This window comes from Adiantum capillus-veneris, chromosome 14 (assembly GCF_014529385.1).
Source record: "Adiantum capillus-veneris isolate H3 chromosome 14, ASM1452938v2, whole genome shotgun sequence".
In the NCBI taxonomy this organism is placed as follows: Eukaryota; Viridiplantae; Streptophyta; class Polypodiopsida; order Polypodiales; family Pteridaceae; genus Adiantum; species Adiantum capillus-veneris.
In genome coordinates this window covers 37,303,316-37,319,856 of record NC_140944.1, presented here as the reverse complement: position 1 = coordinate 37,319,856, position 16,541 = coordinate 37,303,316, and the positions used below count along the sequence as shown (strand labels likewise).

Here is a 16,541-nt window from a genome sequence, read left to right as displayed (position 1 = left end):
CCCTATCGTGGCATGTCTGCCAGCTTAACCAATATTCTAGCTTTTGCTCCCCTGGCACTTCCCCATATTAAATGACCAGTTTAACATGAGAAAATCATTTAGGAGAATTAGATATTATTTTTTATGAAATTACCTCTCTCTTGAAATCATAGTCGTCCTCGACTATGGGGTAGAGAAGATAAAGCATATTCATTAGTCGTTTTCCTAGTGGGTAGAGGATCCCTATGTTACCCTACGACATCGTTCCAGAATGGATGACTAGTCCATTTGGCGCTTGAGAGCCTAAGCTGCCGCAAGTCTGCACATTAGTACTACCAATCTTCCATAGTAGAGTGACAAGCTCTACTTGGTGTTTGGGAGACGTCATCTCCGCACACTTGATCTAAGCATGCATAATACTTCATTTTTGTGTACAATAAAGAAAAAGAGAGTCTTATCTGACAAAAACTTTGTTCATTTCTAAACATTTGTACACTTGCTTACTCTTGGGAAGCATTGTAAGCATTGACAAGGTTTATGTTATCCTTTAATTGTATGCCTTGCATCCATCTAGCATCTTCAAAAGGATAATTCTTAAACTTAATAAGATATTGTCGGATAGTCTTACCGCCTCTTAGTACCTTGTCTTCATGTCAGAGAATGGACTCAGGTTGCAGCACCTCTTCTTGTTCCTCGATCTCCGGTGGGTCTTCAATAGTAGGTTCTTGATGTGGCTCTCCTTTGTAAGGCTTTAATAGGCTCACATGAAAAGCATTGTGTATGAGCCAATGACTAGGAAACTTGAGTTGATAGGCCATCTCATTGATTGGCCTAAGAATCTAGAAGGGAGCATAGTACCTTTTTGCTAACTTAGTATAGTACTTTTGGTGTCCTGTAGGATTCTTGTCTGTCGTGTGCCTTAATCAAGCCTTGGGAAATTTGAGTAAGACCCAACCATTTTCTTTAAAGGCTCGGGCTCTTCTGTGCTTGTCAGCAGTAGCCTTTTGCCTTTGCTGAGAGATAGAGATAGCACCCTTAATCTTTTGGAAAGACTCTTGTAGGTCTTGGATATACTCATCTACAGCGAAGATCTTCCCGTGTACCTTAAGTAGCAAGGGACTCTTTGATCTTCCCTCAATTACCTCAAAAGGTGATTTTCCCGTGGGAGTATGTACAATGTTATTGTAGGAATACTCCACTAAGGGTAAGTACTTCTCCCATTGGGATCTTTGATCTACTTTCGTTACATAGGCTTTTAGTAGATCGAGAATTGTTAGGTTAGCTATTTCACTTTGGCCATCCGTTTGCGGGTGATACACCGAAGAGAAGTTTAGCCTTGTTCCTAGATTCTCAAAGAGACCCTTCCACAAATTACTGGTCATTCTAGGATCTCTATCCGACACTATGGACATTGGCAATCCATGGTACTTGAAGACTTGTGAAATGAAGAGGGTTGCCATTTGATGGGCTTTGATAGTCTTTTTGGCAGGTATAAAATGAGCTTGTTTACTGAACATGTCTAAATATCGTCCATATTCTCATATTCCCATGGATAGACTTAGGAAATCCAAAGATAAAATCCCATGGATAGAATTAGGCAATCCAAAGATTCTCGTATTTCTATGGATAGACTTAGGCAATCCCCCGGGGGATTCACTATGGAAAACTTTTCGCACCATGTAAGTGCAAGGGAGGGGGGTTTTTTTACAAGTTACATAAGTGTATAAGTCAGGGGAAGGCCCCCAATAGTTTATCACCCAAGCTTAAAAATAAGGGAGGGGGTATCATATTTATGGGGGGCTAGCCTGGGTGATTACCCGGTGTACACTAGAACTTGGATGAATATAGGGGAAGTTTTTTTTCAGATCACACATAAAATTTTACATCGACAGTCATAGATAAGGGCTGATTTGGAGCAGGTCAAGGGTTGATTTACACCATCTTTGGATGGGTCAGTATTAGAGAGTGCAGGCTGATTGGGTACATAGTTTGAAAGTCAAAGTAAGACACACTGAGGGTACATCTTAGTTATCAACATAAGTGGTTCCTTAGTACATTGCTAGTCACTATGCTACACACTCTTTGACTAGTTTTACTCAGTTAGATCATGTGAGACCTAGATTTTATATGTAAGATAGGGGTATGATAGTTTTCTTCATTGATTGTCATATAAGCGTAGAAAGGGGGGTATATTCCCTTATATGATTTGTATATAGGGGTTTTATCAAAGTTGTCTTCTCACAGGTGGCGTCACGTTTTGTATATAGAGTGAATCCCCCAGGGGCAATCCAAAGATAAAATCTATGGATATGCTCTTCCATGGTGAATTAGGGATTGGCAAAGGTTGAAGCAATCCAGGTTTCTTCCCTCTATCAAACTTCGTCTTTTGGCATACCACACATTTAGAAACATACTCTTGTATGTTTGCTTTCATGGTAGGCCAATAGAAATATGTTTCAACCCCCTTCAGGGTAGACTGAATCCCTCTATGCCCTGCATAAGGAGGAGCATGAGATTCATACATTATTTTCTCATGTAGTGAGTTAGTAGCGCATAGTCTATTGCCATAGAGAAGATAACCATCTTGTAAAGTAAATGGTTCCTCTTTCTTCCCTAGTGCAAGGGCTGAAATCACATCTCTAAAATTGGGATCAATAGCATACTCATCTATCATAGAAGATAGATCATTGTGAGTTGCTATGGAAACCACATTCACTCTCGACCGTCTTGAGAGTGCATCGGCTACTTGATTAAGCTTGCCAACAATGTGAGCAATATGAAAATGAAATTGAAAAAGAAAGCTTGTCCACCTCATTTGTTTGTAGGAGAGCTTGGTCTGCGTCATGAAGTACTTAAGACTTTGGTGATCCTTTCGCAGAATGAAAGGAGTCCCCAATAAGTAGGAATTGAGTACACCTTGTGGGCATCAGGGCTAGGGAGCTGACATGTGTCCCTCATTCCCTTTGTGTAAAGGGAGCTTGTGTGTGTGTGAGAGAGTTTCTCTCTCATCTCCTACAACTAGGGCTCGCCCCCTCCTATGTAGGGATGCATGAAGACTTTTGGGACACACATCAAGCATCCAATTTCCCTAAAGTTTGACCATTGGACACTACCTTTAAATTTTGGAACCTTAGCATTTTGGAAGTCTTAATGGGCTGAATCTTAGGGTCTTTTAAGCCCATTGTTGCACATTGCTCTTTTGCAGATGGCTCCCCCTTTGGATCCCTATTTTCCCTCCTTTGGATCCCTACGGTGGCCGGTCTGCCAGCTTAACCAATATTCTAGCTTTTTCTCCCCTGGCACTTTCCCATACTAAATGATCAGTTTAACATGAGAAAATCATTTAGGAGAATTAGATATTAGTTTGTACGACACCTCACAAAGAAGAAAATTAGAAATACTATCAAAAATTTTGAGATTTGCAAAATTTTTGGACGACTTTCTCACATATTTCATCGATTTTTCTTCCGTTTACCATGGTTTGGCACCTAGCTAGTCTCGATTTTCAATCGGCTCAAGACTAAGCTGAGGCAATCCTTTCCCAAAAATTGATACCAGTTTAATTCAACCTAACAATTTTATCACTTTCTTATTGTTTTTGAAAGCCGTTGTGATCGTTTCACTTGTTTCTTTATAAAATGTATAATTATCTTCTATTGTGACCCTGTCACATCAACACAGAGAACAAGGCCATGCTCTTTTGCATTTGAGGGACTCTACAAGCACAATGGGTAATATCAAATTTTAAGCTTATTTGACATGCTCTATTTTAACATTAAACTTGTTTGATATGCGCTATGGTGTACCAACATTTTATTTTATGGCATTCTTGTAGGGTTGAAGCGTCAAGCGGCCAACGACGGTGTAAATCGGCTCATTAAGGTCGCAATGACTTTTGGGATTCACACTTTTATGCATTTATCTCAACTTTGTGTGCACATCTTTAACATTATTATTTTTATGTGGTGTAGGTACCATGGACTCCAACCCAAATCAATTTTTCAACTCCCAATGGGAAGATGACGACCCTATTCTCTCGCAACCTCCATTTTCTCAATCCACTTTCTATCCATATCCCCACCCTTCATTCCACATGCCACCTCATGGCTACCAAGCCGTGATGAACTCTCCCTCCATCTCTCCTAATTCTCCCTTTATGTTTAGACCCCCGAATTATGGTTCTCAAATCCCACCACCTCATCCCTCTCCTTCTCAAGATGCTCATAGCCCACATTCTCCTTTGGCTACACACCCTTCTCATCCCTCAGCCCCTTTGAGTGCCAGTAGTTCTAACTCCAATATGGATTCCGCCTCCGATCATGTGCCATCCACTTCATCACCCAACCCTACCCCCAATCCCATGCGAGCTTCTCAACCCAAGCCAAACCGTGCCAAATCATCGAAGAGGAAAGAAGTCACCAATGAGGAGGCTGTGCTACAAAACCAAACCGCAAAAAAGAATCCCAAAGCCTCGAAGAAGAAGAGCACCATCGACTTGGGAGACGATGACGACGACAACAACAAGAAAAGCAGGTGGAAATATTGGTGGGTGGACCAACTCATTCATATCCGGGGGGGCATGAATGAGGAGTTCAATAATACAGGGAAGCAAGGGATTAATTTATGGGCAAAGGTGTCTACTAAACTAGCCGCCACTTTCCCTGACTTTGATAAAGATAGTGAAAGTTACCGCAAAAAGTGGCAAGCAGTATTGCAACAATACCAACAGGACAAAACCCATAACTCAATTTCTAGTAATGATAGGAGGCATATATGCAAATGGTTCAACATAGTGGATGAATACTACCACGCCAGAGCCACCGTTACTCTTGTTATCTACGCTTCTTCATCAACAATGGAGGATGTTAACCCAACAACTGGTGACACCTTAGAAGAAAACCCATCCCCACACCAAGAGTAGACCCAACCCACCCTGTCCTCAAGCCGTAAAGTCACTCGGAAGTACGAGGAGTCCTTGGCCGAGATGGCCGGTACAAGGAAACTTCTCTTGGAGCATCTCAAGGAGACCGCTAGCCAAAATATTGCCTTAGACAAGGAGAGGCTCAATATACTAGCTGCAATGTGCATGACTATAAGTGATTTTTTGAAGGAGTCTAGGGGGGGTGACAAGTAGTTTTAAGCTTTCCATGTTTCACTGCTTCTATGTCTTTTCAAATTTTGTTGTAATTTGTCAAAGCTTCCAAAGATTGCAAATTTTATTCTTGTGCTTTCGAAGTGTATGAAACTGTCTGAAGGTTTCAAAGTATGATAAAAATGCAAAAACTTACATTGGACCATGTACTAAATATCTTGCAACCTTTCAACGACTGCATGATTAAATGGCCATATCCAAGAAAATGGCTCTCTATTGTGCATGGTTGTGTTCTTTAGCCATTTATGAATTGCTAAAGGAGCCCAGCTTTTGCAATGATGATTCCATAGTTCAAAGATGCATGTTTGCGAGTGCATGGCACGATCAGTAAGCCTAAAGAAGATCGCCAACCGAAGGAGGGGTCATGAACGACGGCGAGCATGGGCATACCCACGTCCACAAGGCTTTGTTCGATGCTATCTCCTAAGTGCTTACAATGCTAGCATGTTCAAGCGGCATCTAAGGGTCAGCAGAGAAACCTTCAATTACCTTTGTGAGAAGCTTTCACCCTTCATGCAGAAGAAATCCAAAAACTTTCGCAAGGCTGTGCCAATAGAAGATAGAGTAGCCATCGCTCTTAGCAGACTTGCTACTGGAGATGGACTCTTGGGCCTTGGTGACACTTATGGATGTGCCAAGAGTACATCTTGTGGAATTGTACTTGATTTTTGCAAGGCAATTATGAAATCTGGACTTAGGGATATGTACATCAGATGGCCTTCAAGCTCTTGACTTGCGACATTGGCACGTGAGTTTGAAGCTACAAGAGGAATCCCCTTTGTTATTGGTGCGATAGGTGGTTCCCACATTCCCATCATTGCACCAAGGGACAACCATGTCGACTACTTCAATCGAAAAGGTTTCCACTCTATTTTGTTGCAACTAATTGTATCTGCTAATTGTTCAATATGGAATTTTGATGTTGGATGTGCTGGATCAGTGCATGACTCCTTGAATTTCACTAGAAGTGAGCTAGGACAAAGATGTGCAAAAGGGGAGCTAGGCAACTATTGTCTAGTTGGTAATTGTGCTTATCCGGCACGGCCATATATGCTAGTGCCTTTCAAAGGGTGCAAAGAAGGATTGTCACACCTCAAGTACTACTGGAATTTGATTCAATCAAGTACAAGGATGCCAGTTGAGAGAGATTTTGGAATGTTGAAGGCAAGGTTTAGAATTTTGTTAAAAAGATGTGACATGAATCTACGCTATGTGCCAGATCTTGTAGCAGCTTGTCTTGTGCTTCACAACCTTTGTATTTTCCATCGAGAATCTTTTGATATGGAGTGGGTGCAGGAGGTAGAAGTAGAACTGACGAGTCACGGTGGGTGTGCGACAGAGGATCGAAAAGGTGCTACATCCATGATGGAGCTTATGGCAACACGGGAGGTCGGAATAGAAGAGGCTATGGAGCGTGCTCAAGGCAGCGATGAAGGAGGTTCCAGTGACCTCGGAATAGTCTACGAGAGGCAAGACAGTATTGGAAAGGCAATGGACAAAGAGCAGGCACGGATCATCATCATCTTCAAGTTAGAGCTTTTGTAACAAATGCAATCAGTTTAATAATTTTTATGCTATGGTTTGTACTATGCTTTATTGATGCAAATGCTAAACGCTTCTTCCTTTCAATATTTGTTCCGCCGCTGCCCAATGTTCACACAAGATGGCATAAGAAATTCGAGTTACTTTTTCTTCCACCCTCTATGTGAACAAATGGGTGGCAGAAGTGTGCATTATGTTACTCTACCACCCGAAAAAGAAAATTTTGGAGCCTCCCTTCCACCTCCTCAATGTGAACCCAGCCTTAATGGTGTTAACTTCGCTAGCAATTTATCTCCATTCAAAAATCCGGCTCCTCCTCCTCCCACATGGCACATGTCACTTGCTCTCCGCAGTCTCTTTTTTTAACCGCCCAACTTCTTTTTATCAACGAGGCTCTCACAACCTACTTTCGCAACTCCAACATGCTCGTCAGCTCTTTCCGCAACTCTGGAATCACCTTTCGTGGTTGATGAATATCTTGTACGCATCATCAGCTTGTGTCCGCAGAGTGGCAGAAAATTTATTGACAAATCTGGGGGTTGAGAAATATTACCTAAACAAGTCAATCATGGACTGTCAAACAGCAACAAGCTTCTCTTTCCTGAAAGAAGGATTTGTATCAAGTCAGCAGGTTATGCAAAGTACCACAATATTGGGTTACTCCAAAAAGATGCAGTGTGCATGCCAAATGTGGTACCCTCATGAAAGAATGAGAATTTCTTCATACAATTTTTGTCAAGAATGTCATCACTTGGTACAAATTCATTGCAGGATAAGCCCAAGATGGTTGTGGCAAGTAAGAACTGTGCTTTTCTCACCGTATGTGCAGAGAAGTCCTCTCTCTAGATGCAATCATTGACAATGGTTAAGTATCGAGGTGCTTGCCTCTGTGTAGGTGCAAGTGACCGGCATGTGGTGCCGGCCACTTGCACCTACATAGCTGGTTATGCATGTTTGGGGACGGTTTCAATGCTATGTGAACTTCTGAGTTCTCACCTCTTAAGTGCACATGCGTGCTTGAAGGCGGAGTGGTACAACAAGTCCGCTTGAGAAAACATCTTTTGGGGCCACTTCATGTGGTTTCTAGATGAATTATGTTTGCGTCGATATCCACGTCCCTGTGTACGATGAAAGTAAAGATAGATCATCTAGATCATGAGGATGGTACTTGATATAATGCCTAAACCTAATACTTCATCTTGCTCCACCATCATTAACCTGGAATGATATAATTTAAGACGCAATCCATTTACCCTTGACTTATGTAGAATCCCATCCAGGTTAGCCAACTAATATGTACCATTTGGAAAACACTCGACCACCTTGAAAGGGCCTTCCCACTTAATTTGAAACTTCTTTTGGAAGGTGTTGTCTAGCTTACTGTTGTAGTGCAAAACCAAGTCATGCTTATTGATACCCTTACTTTTAACCTTTTCATTTATCTTTGCCAAAGCCTTATCCTGAATCTGCCCATAATGTTCCAATGCACTCATCCTATCCAGTTGAACCTCTTGTAACTGTAAGAGCCTCTCTTTGAATGCATCACTAGGCGGCCCAAGCAACTTCTCTAGCATCTTTACTGCAGGCAACTCTACCTCCACAGGAAATAGTGCTTCCTTTCCATATATTAGATGAAACGGAGTAAACCCTGTACATGTCTTCACCGAAGTACGATAAGCCCATAATGCACTAGGAAATCCCAATTCTTTCCTTGGTGCTCTGTCACTTTCGAAAGAATTTGTACCAACTCACCATTGAATCTTTCATTCAAGCCTTTATACTGTGGGTAATAAGGAGTAGTATGTTGGTGCCTAATCTTCATCTTTGCGCATAAGAAGTCTAGCAGTTTAGCTCTAAAGCCTGGCCCCTTATCTGAAAGTAGCTCTAGTGGCACCCCAAAATTGCAACATATTTCATCATACACAAATTATTCCACATCCTTTGTAGTGATTTGTTTTACTCCTATAGCCTCTGCCCATCTAGAGATATAGTCCACTGCCATCAAAATATAGTTTTTGCCCCTGCTTGTGATAGTTAACGGGCCTATTGCATCAATCCCCACTTTTCAAACACATCAAACTCCATAATGGTTTTTCGTAGCTCTGGCTTCAACACTCTCTTCCCAAATGCTTGACACCTATTGCAAGACCTACACCAATGGTGAACATCCTTGTGCAAACTAGGCCATACATACCCTTCTTGCAAGATCTTATGCAAGGTGATCTTTAGAGCAAAATGGCTACCACGTGCGCCTTCATGATTCTCTTCCAACACTCTGTAAAGCTCCTCCCACCAAGGTACACGTCTCAACACGAGATCATCCCCTTTCATGTACAAGACATCACCAATCAATTTGTACATGTATGCTCTACGCACAAAACCATACTTCTTAGACTTCTAAATGTCCTTTGGAATGATTCCTATTAGCAAAATCTCCTCTTCTTGAGCCAAACTTTCCCGGCCATGATAAAGAGGTAAATTGGTCCTCAACACAAATAGCTTCCCAATCATGCTTTGAGCTGCTTCATGTGCCTCTCCATTAAGAGCATGTTCAATGTGTCTGATGCTCCATGCTTCAAACTTTGTTAATAGGCCTTTAATTTTGAAACACATTTCCTTCAATGAGGTGTCCTTGCTCTTCCACACACCCAACACTTGCTTCACAACTAACAAGGCATCACCTTTTATGCTCAACCTTCTAATCCCATGCTTCAAACAAATGTGTAAGCCAGCTTCCAATGTAGCATATTCAGCCTCATTGTTACTATGCGCATTTAATTTGAACCCTCTCTTGCATACTAACTTCCCCTCTGGATCATAAAGTCCTATAGCCCCTGAAGCCGCACCATGGGTCTTTCTGTATGAGCCATCAAAGAACAACACATGTGCATTACTAATTTGTGGCACTTCTTCAACTAACCTTCTCACCACCTTTTCCTTAACAATAAGGGGATTCTCCTTGTAAGTCAACAAATCAGCTAGGGTAGCCCTTGTACTGTCTTCCACTAGATAGGAGAACTCAAACTCTTGCAGTTCAATTACCCATTTCTTGACCACATTTGACATGTTAGTGCCATTAATTAACTGTGGCAAAAAGGTGTAACTTGTCAAGAAAACAAAAGGTCGTGGTAGCAAGTAATGACAAAATTGTCGACAAGCAAATATTACACTGGCCATCACTAGCTCTACTTTCGAGAATTTTCTCTCTGCTACCAACTTCACTCGGCTTGCACAATACACTGGCCTCATATAATGGTTTCCCTTCCCCTTTTGTAATAGCATGGCCCCAATGGCATCATCCCCTACCAATGGATTTACATAAAAAACTTTCTCCCAATCAGGAGCCTGCATAGCTGACAGCCCCCCTAACACCTGTTTCACCTCTTGAAACACTTCTTCACACTTGTCATCCCATTCCAATGGATCATGCTTCGCCACTTGTTGTAATGGATAAAGGAGCTGCGAAGACAATGGAATAAACCGCGCCATGTACTTTACTTTGTGTATAAAGGTTGCCAATTTCTTTGTACTCGTAGGTGATGGAAGAAGAATAATAGACTTAACCTTATCTGGATCAGCCTCAATGCCATTTTTTGACAACATATGACCCAATAACTTCACTCTTGGCTGTGTTGATGAAATTTCTTTGGATTTAGTTGTCCTCCACATTCATCATATTGAACCAATACCATCTGCAGCTTCTCATGATGTTCAGCCCTACTGCTGTAGACACAAAAGTCGTCCATAAAAGCTTTAACACAACTACCAATGAATGGTGCCAATACCCAATTTGCTCTCTCTTGATAGAAAGATGGTCAATTTGACAACCCAAATGACAATACAGTGTAGCAATAACAGCCCCATGGCGTAATGAAAGTTGTCTTTGTTCGGTATTTAAGAGCAATCTTCAATTGAAAATAGCCTGAAAAACCATCACACACATTGTACCTCTCATAACCTGCCACCACTGAATCCAAGATCTGATCGATGAATGGAAGAGGATATGGGTTCTTCTTAGTGGCTCCGTTTAAGGGTTTAAAATCTACACAAATCCTCCACTTCCCATCCTTATTTGGACTGACTACTACTGGACTTACCCATTCTGTGGTCTCCACGGGGACTATGAACCCTACCTTCAGTAACTTATCCACCTCTTCCCGCAAGGCTTCCATCTGCTCTTGACCCATCCTTCTTAGCCTTTGCCGCACTAGCTTAGCACCTTCTTTCAGCTTTATATGCATCTCTTCTCCCTTGAACCCTCTAATCTCTTCATATGAAGTAATGAACAAATCAAGAAAACTAGCGAGCATGTGCAAATATATCTCCTTCTCCATAGTTGAGAGGCCTCCACTGATCATATGTGTCATCAATTCCTGCTTCTTTGACAATTCAACCTTGGTTTGCATAATCCCTTCAATCACTTCATAAGGCTCTTCACTTTCATCTTCAACCTCATTTGTAAATGCAACTAAACCAGACTCATGGGTTTCTTTGTCCATCAAAAGAAATGAAACATCAGCATCCTCATCACTGCTGGTAGTACTATCATTGTCCTCGTCAGACACTATGGAATAGTCTTCATCACTAGACTCATCCTCATCTTCATAAAGCTCCTCCAATCTTTTCCTTGTGTCCATATTATATAGCTTCTTGGCACCCGTCTTTCCATAGAGGCTAATCGTACCATGTCTCCAATCTTGAACAACTCCCACTGCACGTAACCATGGTCTGTCTAGTAGAATAGGATATGCTCCCAACCACGCTAGCATCACATGAAAGTCAACCACCGCCTTTGCATCATATGCCTCCACTTCTGAGCTCTTTACAACACCCAAACATTTTACTTTTTGATGGTTGGCCAATCTGATCCGGAAGCCTGACACCCCAATAAGACCCATCTTCTCAACGCATGAGTGTGTTATGACACATATTTGGGCTCCACCATCAACATACCTTGTTCCATATTTTTTCTTTTGTGCCACACATCTACTATTGGGCAAATATCTGGTAGCTCGTCCATCGCCAATACCTTCACTGAACCTCTCTCTGGCTCTTTCTCCATTCGGTTAACCATCCTCTTCCACGGTCGCTTTAGTTTAGGCACCATCTCTATAGGCTGCCCAAAAGTAACATCTGTCTTCCTACTTGTCAGATCCTCCTTCAAGTCATCGCTCAATTGCCCATCCCCTAGTGAAAAATTTGAAACATGAAACTTGCGACAAGCCCTTCTTTTCCTCTTGGACTTGACATCCTCGCCTTCATGGCTCTTTCCATTCTTCTTACTAGGACCTCTTCCTTCCTTGTCCTCTGTGGTCCTCTTCCCAATAGGTATCACTAATGTATCCTCTAGCTTTGATGCCTTCTCCAAGGTGACTATACTTATCACTTTTGTCTTTCCCTTTTCCTCCTGGATTAATCACTGGTTCCTTCTTCTCCCTTAATTTCAATGCCATAATCATTTGACCTAATTAGCACCTGTCTTGGCAATGGATACATGTCTCCCCCCATCCTTGGTGGCTTATCACATTGCGGGCTGATGTGACCCAACTCTCTACAACTATAGCACGTGGGCGTCTGCCTCCAAAACCTACCATTGCTTTGTCCAACACCATTCCTAGGTCTTTCTTCACCTTCTGGCTGATTTGCAAGCCTTCCTCGACCTCGATTATTTCCCACTTGACCTAGCATGTTTAGGCTGAGATTCTTCATTAAATCTACCACTTGCCTCATGTATTGCCTTAGCCCATCATCTTGCACTGTTGTAGTGACCACTGCTGGCATAACTTGAGAAGTAATAGAAACCACTGGTTCATAATGAACCCCTAGCATGCGACCTTGTAAAGAGTCCATAGGCTGAAATTCAAACCTCATGGGCAAAGACTCCACCCCTAACTGGCTCATTTTCCTCAGCTTCCACTCTTTATTCCTTGCTATCTCTAGTGCATCTTCATATTTCCTAGGCTTCTTTAGCTCCACTCTCCAACGTATATTCTCCCAAAGACCAGCCAAGAACCTGTCCTTCTTCATCATGTCAAGCGGGGGTACTTGTGGTGCTAAGGCCTTGCACATCCGCTCCCATGCCAATAAAAACTTACGTATGTACGCATATACTGGATCACCTTCCTTTTGCACCAAACCCTGTACTTCTTGCCACACTTTGTCAGGATCTTCTATCTTCACAAACTCCACTTCCAATCCATGCCTTAGATTGTCCCAACTCAATCTTATAGGTGGATCCGCTGCACGCAACTGCTCTTCAAATACTTTGGACCAAACTCGTGCATCACTCTTAAACAGATTTGGAGAAGACGTAACATCTACGCCGGGTCATGAATCTGGTTGCTAATACAGGCAACCTCCATCTTTTCCAAAAATTCTTCTACATCTTCATCACTTTTTCCATGAAACTCCGGATAAGAGAAAGCCATGGCTACCCAAGTTACGATGCTTCGAGAACCCCTTCGAACACATGTGCAAGAACCCAAAACTTTTTGACTGCCTCAATTCCCAAAAACTTCAATGGAGCTCACCTATAGATAAGGACAAACGCATGCACATCAAATGAGTTTTCATAGTTAATCATTGGAATTACAACAGGCAAAGGGCATTCCAGTATCTCTCTTAATCTTCTTGGCCCGAACATAAAGACTATGCGCTTCTAGAAAATAATCTTCCTGGAAACATGAACATTTATCTGGATTCTTTGAGTTAAATGAAAAGGAGTGAATTGAGGGCCATTTTGATCATCCATTAAAGTCAAACATGCAGCTCCCAAGAAAGCACACCTCTCTTATCCTCTGATTTTGCCAAAATCTTAGTAGCATAGCATCATAAATGGCTCAAAAGACCAAAAAACTAGCCATCACAACTTGGAAAATTTTTGACAGAGTTTTCCCAGAAGTAGAGTAGTGAGAACCCAAAATATAGATTGTATATGTATGCATAAACTGCCAACAATAGAACCCGAGCATCAAGTAGGAATCACTAGTACATAGCCTATGGTGAGGTCACAAAAAGGGTGCTCCAGCTACTTGTATCACCGAAAGGATCTCACATTTGAGAATCCCCCAGCTCAATAAAACCTCACGCTATCGACCCTCTCATAAAAGCTTATGCAAATCTCGTATAGTCAAGTCTCAGAAATGACTATCTTCTAGACCAAGTCTCAGAAATGGCTGGGACTACCAAATAAAACCAAGTATGGCTCCACAAAGGCGTACAATGGCAGTTTCCACAAGTAACGTACAATACCAGTAGACAATGCGCTCAAACAGGCACCAAATGATGCATACCCACAACAACTACAAGTGACTTCCAGTTGCCAGTATATCACTCTAATCCAGCTACCTGTATCTCTATGAATCACCTGTACATGTACCTATCCCTATAACCTGTAACCTGTAATCTGTACCCTGTAATACTAAATCTCGAAGCTTGAAGCTCGAAGCATAAGGTACTGGAAGAAGATCCTCCATGGGGGCGCCTAAGAGTGTGAGCGGGATGGAAACACACACAACACCTCTATAATGACCCGACACACACTCTTGGGATGATATACACACACACTATGGGGCACCACTCGACTTACACAACCCACCTGGCCGAGACAGGGAACACACCTATGGAGTGAGAGGAGAGAGACTACCCATTTACCCACTCCACACAGACACACACACACACACACACACCCAAAAAACTCAACTCAAAAGAGGAGAATATATGATGTTTAGATACAATTGATCTTGGGCCAACACCAATGGGGCAAATAGCTCACACAATATGGGTAAAATATGCCAGATACAATCACAAACTTGAGAAGAGGCTTCACTCATAGGATAAACTTACACAGCTAAAATAGCAAAAAAACAGTGATTATTTGGAAAAATGTACAGTGCCATTGCGTTTGCAATGGCCCAAAACCCCAGTCTGCAATGTCAAAGTGCTCAAATTCGACCTCGGATGAGCAGTTTACGGCCAAAACAGGCTCCAAAAATAGCAAAAACTCACTTGCGGATGTTCCTCCTCTTCTCTCAATATTGTTTTTGGTATTCTCTAAGTTTTTTTAGTCCCCACACTTAGCTTTATTACTTAGGAACCCTTGGTCTTTTAGTTGACCTCAAACGGACCCCGAACAGGCCAAAAAGTGGCCTTGCAGTGCATAGTTGTCACCCTGCTGCATCCATCTGCAGACCTGGCACTCAACTTTTTCCAATAATACATCCGGAAACCACGTGAAGTGGCCCCAAAATATGGTCCTCATGATGACCTTTTCTCACAATTATCACAAGAAAACACCCACGTTGTGTCTATCATCCACGTGCAAGTATTGACCCCATTCGACGTCGTGACGCCACTAGATGCCATCTAACGCACCTGCTTACCTCATGTCATCGGCCCCCGGATAGCTTCCTTGAGAAGTTTTACATGCTAGAAACTCCTCATTATTATAGAAAAAACACACTTATACTGGTGATAGTGAAAATCGATGCACTATGTACATGATGTCCTACCTGTACACATGTGGGCCCCACGTAACCACCTGGCTCTAGAAAATGGGCAATCCTTTATTCGATGCACCATGCATGGGTATATACATATGCACATTCCCTTGCTCCAAAAAACTCCTGACACCGTGTAATATATTACGGACTGCTTTCCTTGAAAGTATAACAAGAATAGATCAAATCGTGATCCTCCATGACTATGGAGTGACTTAGTAAGCACCCGCGGGGTCGTATCCCAAAACAATATGTCCATAGACACTCCGTAGTGCTATAGAAGGAGCAAGAAAACAAAAAAAATGAAATGCCAAGCTCTTATGGACAGCCATGCTGGATCAATTGATTGTTGCATCAATACTTCTTTGTAGAGATCAGCTGCTGTGAGTGGAAGATTATCAAAAACTCAACTTGTGTGTCGCATTGAAAACATACAGTGCAAAAAATGACACCCTAGACATCCGTACTGATAGGACTCTTGCTTACACGTAACATCGATGTGTACTTCCCTGGGTAGAGCTGTTTGATCTTAAAAACAATCACCCAAAGAATGCCAGTAGTTAGGTTTTACCCTTGGTCTGACAATGGCTCTTAGCCAATGTGGCTCATAGCCATGATGCAAATTAGTGTTCAATGGACAAACCGATGAATACTAATTTGAGTAGTATTTTAGTCATGTTTTAGCTGAGAGTTAGAGCACCTTGTCTTAGACTGACTCACGAGCAAAACATGTATTAAAATCTTCTTAGATGATTTGCATTATTCCCTTAAAGAGAGAGAGAGAGAGAGAGAGAGAGAGAGAGAGAGAGAGAGAGAGATCACGATCATGCTGGGTTGAGGAACTTTCCTTAAGTTTTTAGAGTGTGTACGCAAGCTGTGTGCTCTTACGCATCTTATGTCTAAATGGCAGCTTATCGTACAAGCATTCCACAGTTTTCAGGTATGACCCTCTCATCAAGAGAGGTAACATAAAAACAAAAAACTCATTCCGACCCACCTACCATGCAGGGGTCGTGATTGTATGCGGACGACTTAGCATTGGCACTTTGCCCGTAAAGTAAGTCCTAGAGTTCCTTTTAGTGGTGTTGTGTGTTGATAGAAACCAACAATCATATTAGGCAATCCCTTTCTTAGTCTGTCCGTGACAGAGTTACAAGCGTGATAGCGAAAGCGTAATTCATGAGGCGGTAGAATTGAATCCACCTAAGTAGTATGCCTTGCATCTAGTATGGTAAGCCCTTGCCGAGAGTGATGGCTTCAACCGTGAGAAACAAAACCACAAGTGCCTTGCACAGTTTATACTGATAGGGATTTTGTGAGCTGATATTCCCTATTTTACCAGTTCCCCGAAGCCTTGCTGCATATGAAAT

General features: G+C 42.1%; 1 protein-coding gene across 1 annotated transcript; it reads left to right on the top strand.

Moving 5' to 3' along the window:
* Positions 1-3,955: 3,955 nt before the first annotated feature.
* On the top strand, positions 3,956-4,900 carry LOC147442217 (uncharacterized). Its single transcript, XM_086529344.1, has one exon. It carries the CDS (start codon positions 3,956-3,958, stop codon positions 4,898-4,900), a length of 945 nt encoding a protein of 314 aa, XP_086385470.1.
* The last annotated feature ends 11,641 nt before the right edge of the window (positions 4,901-16,541 follow it).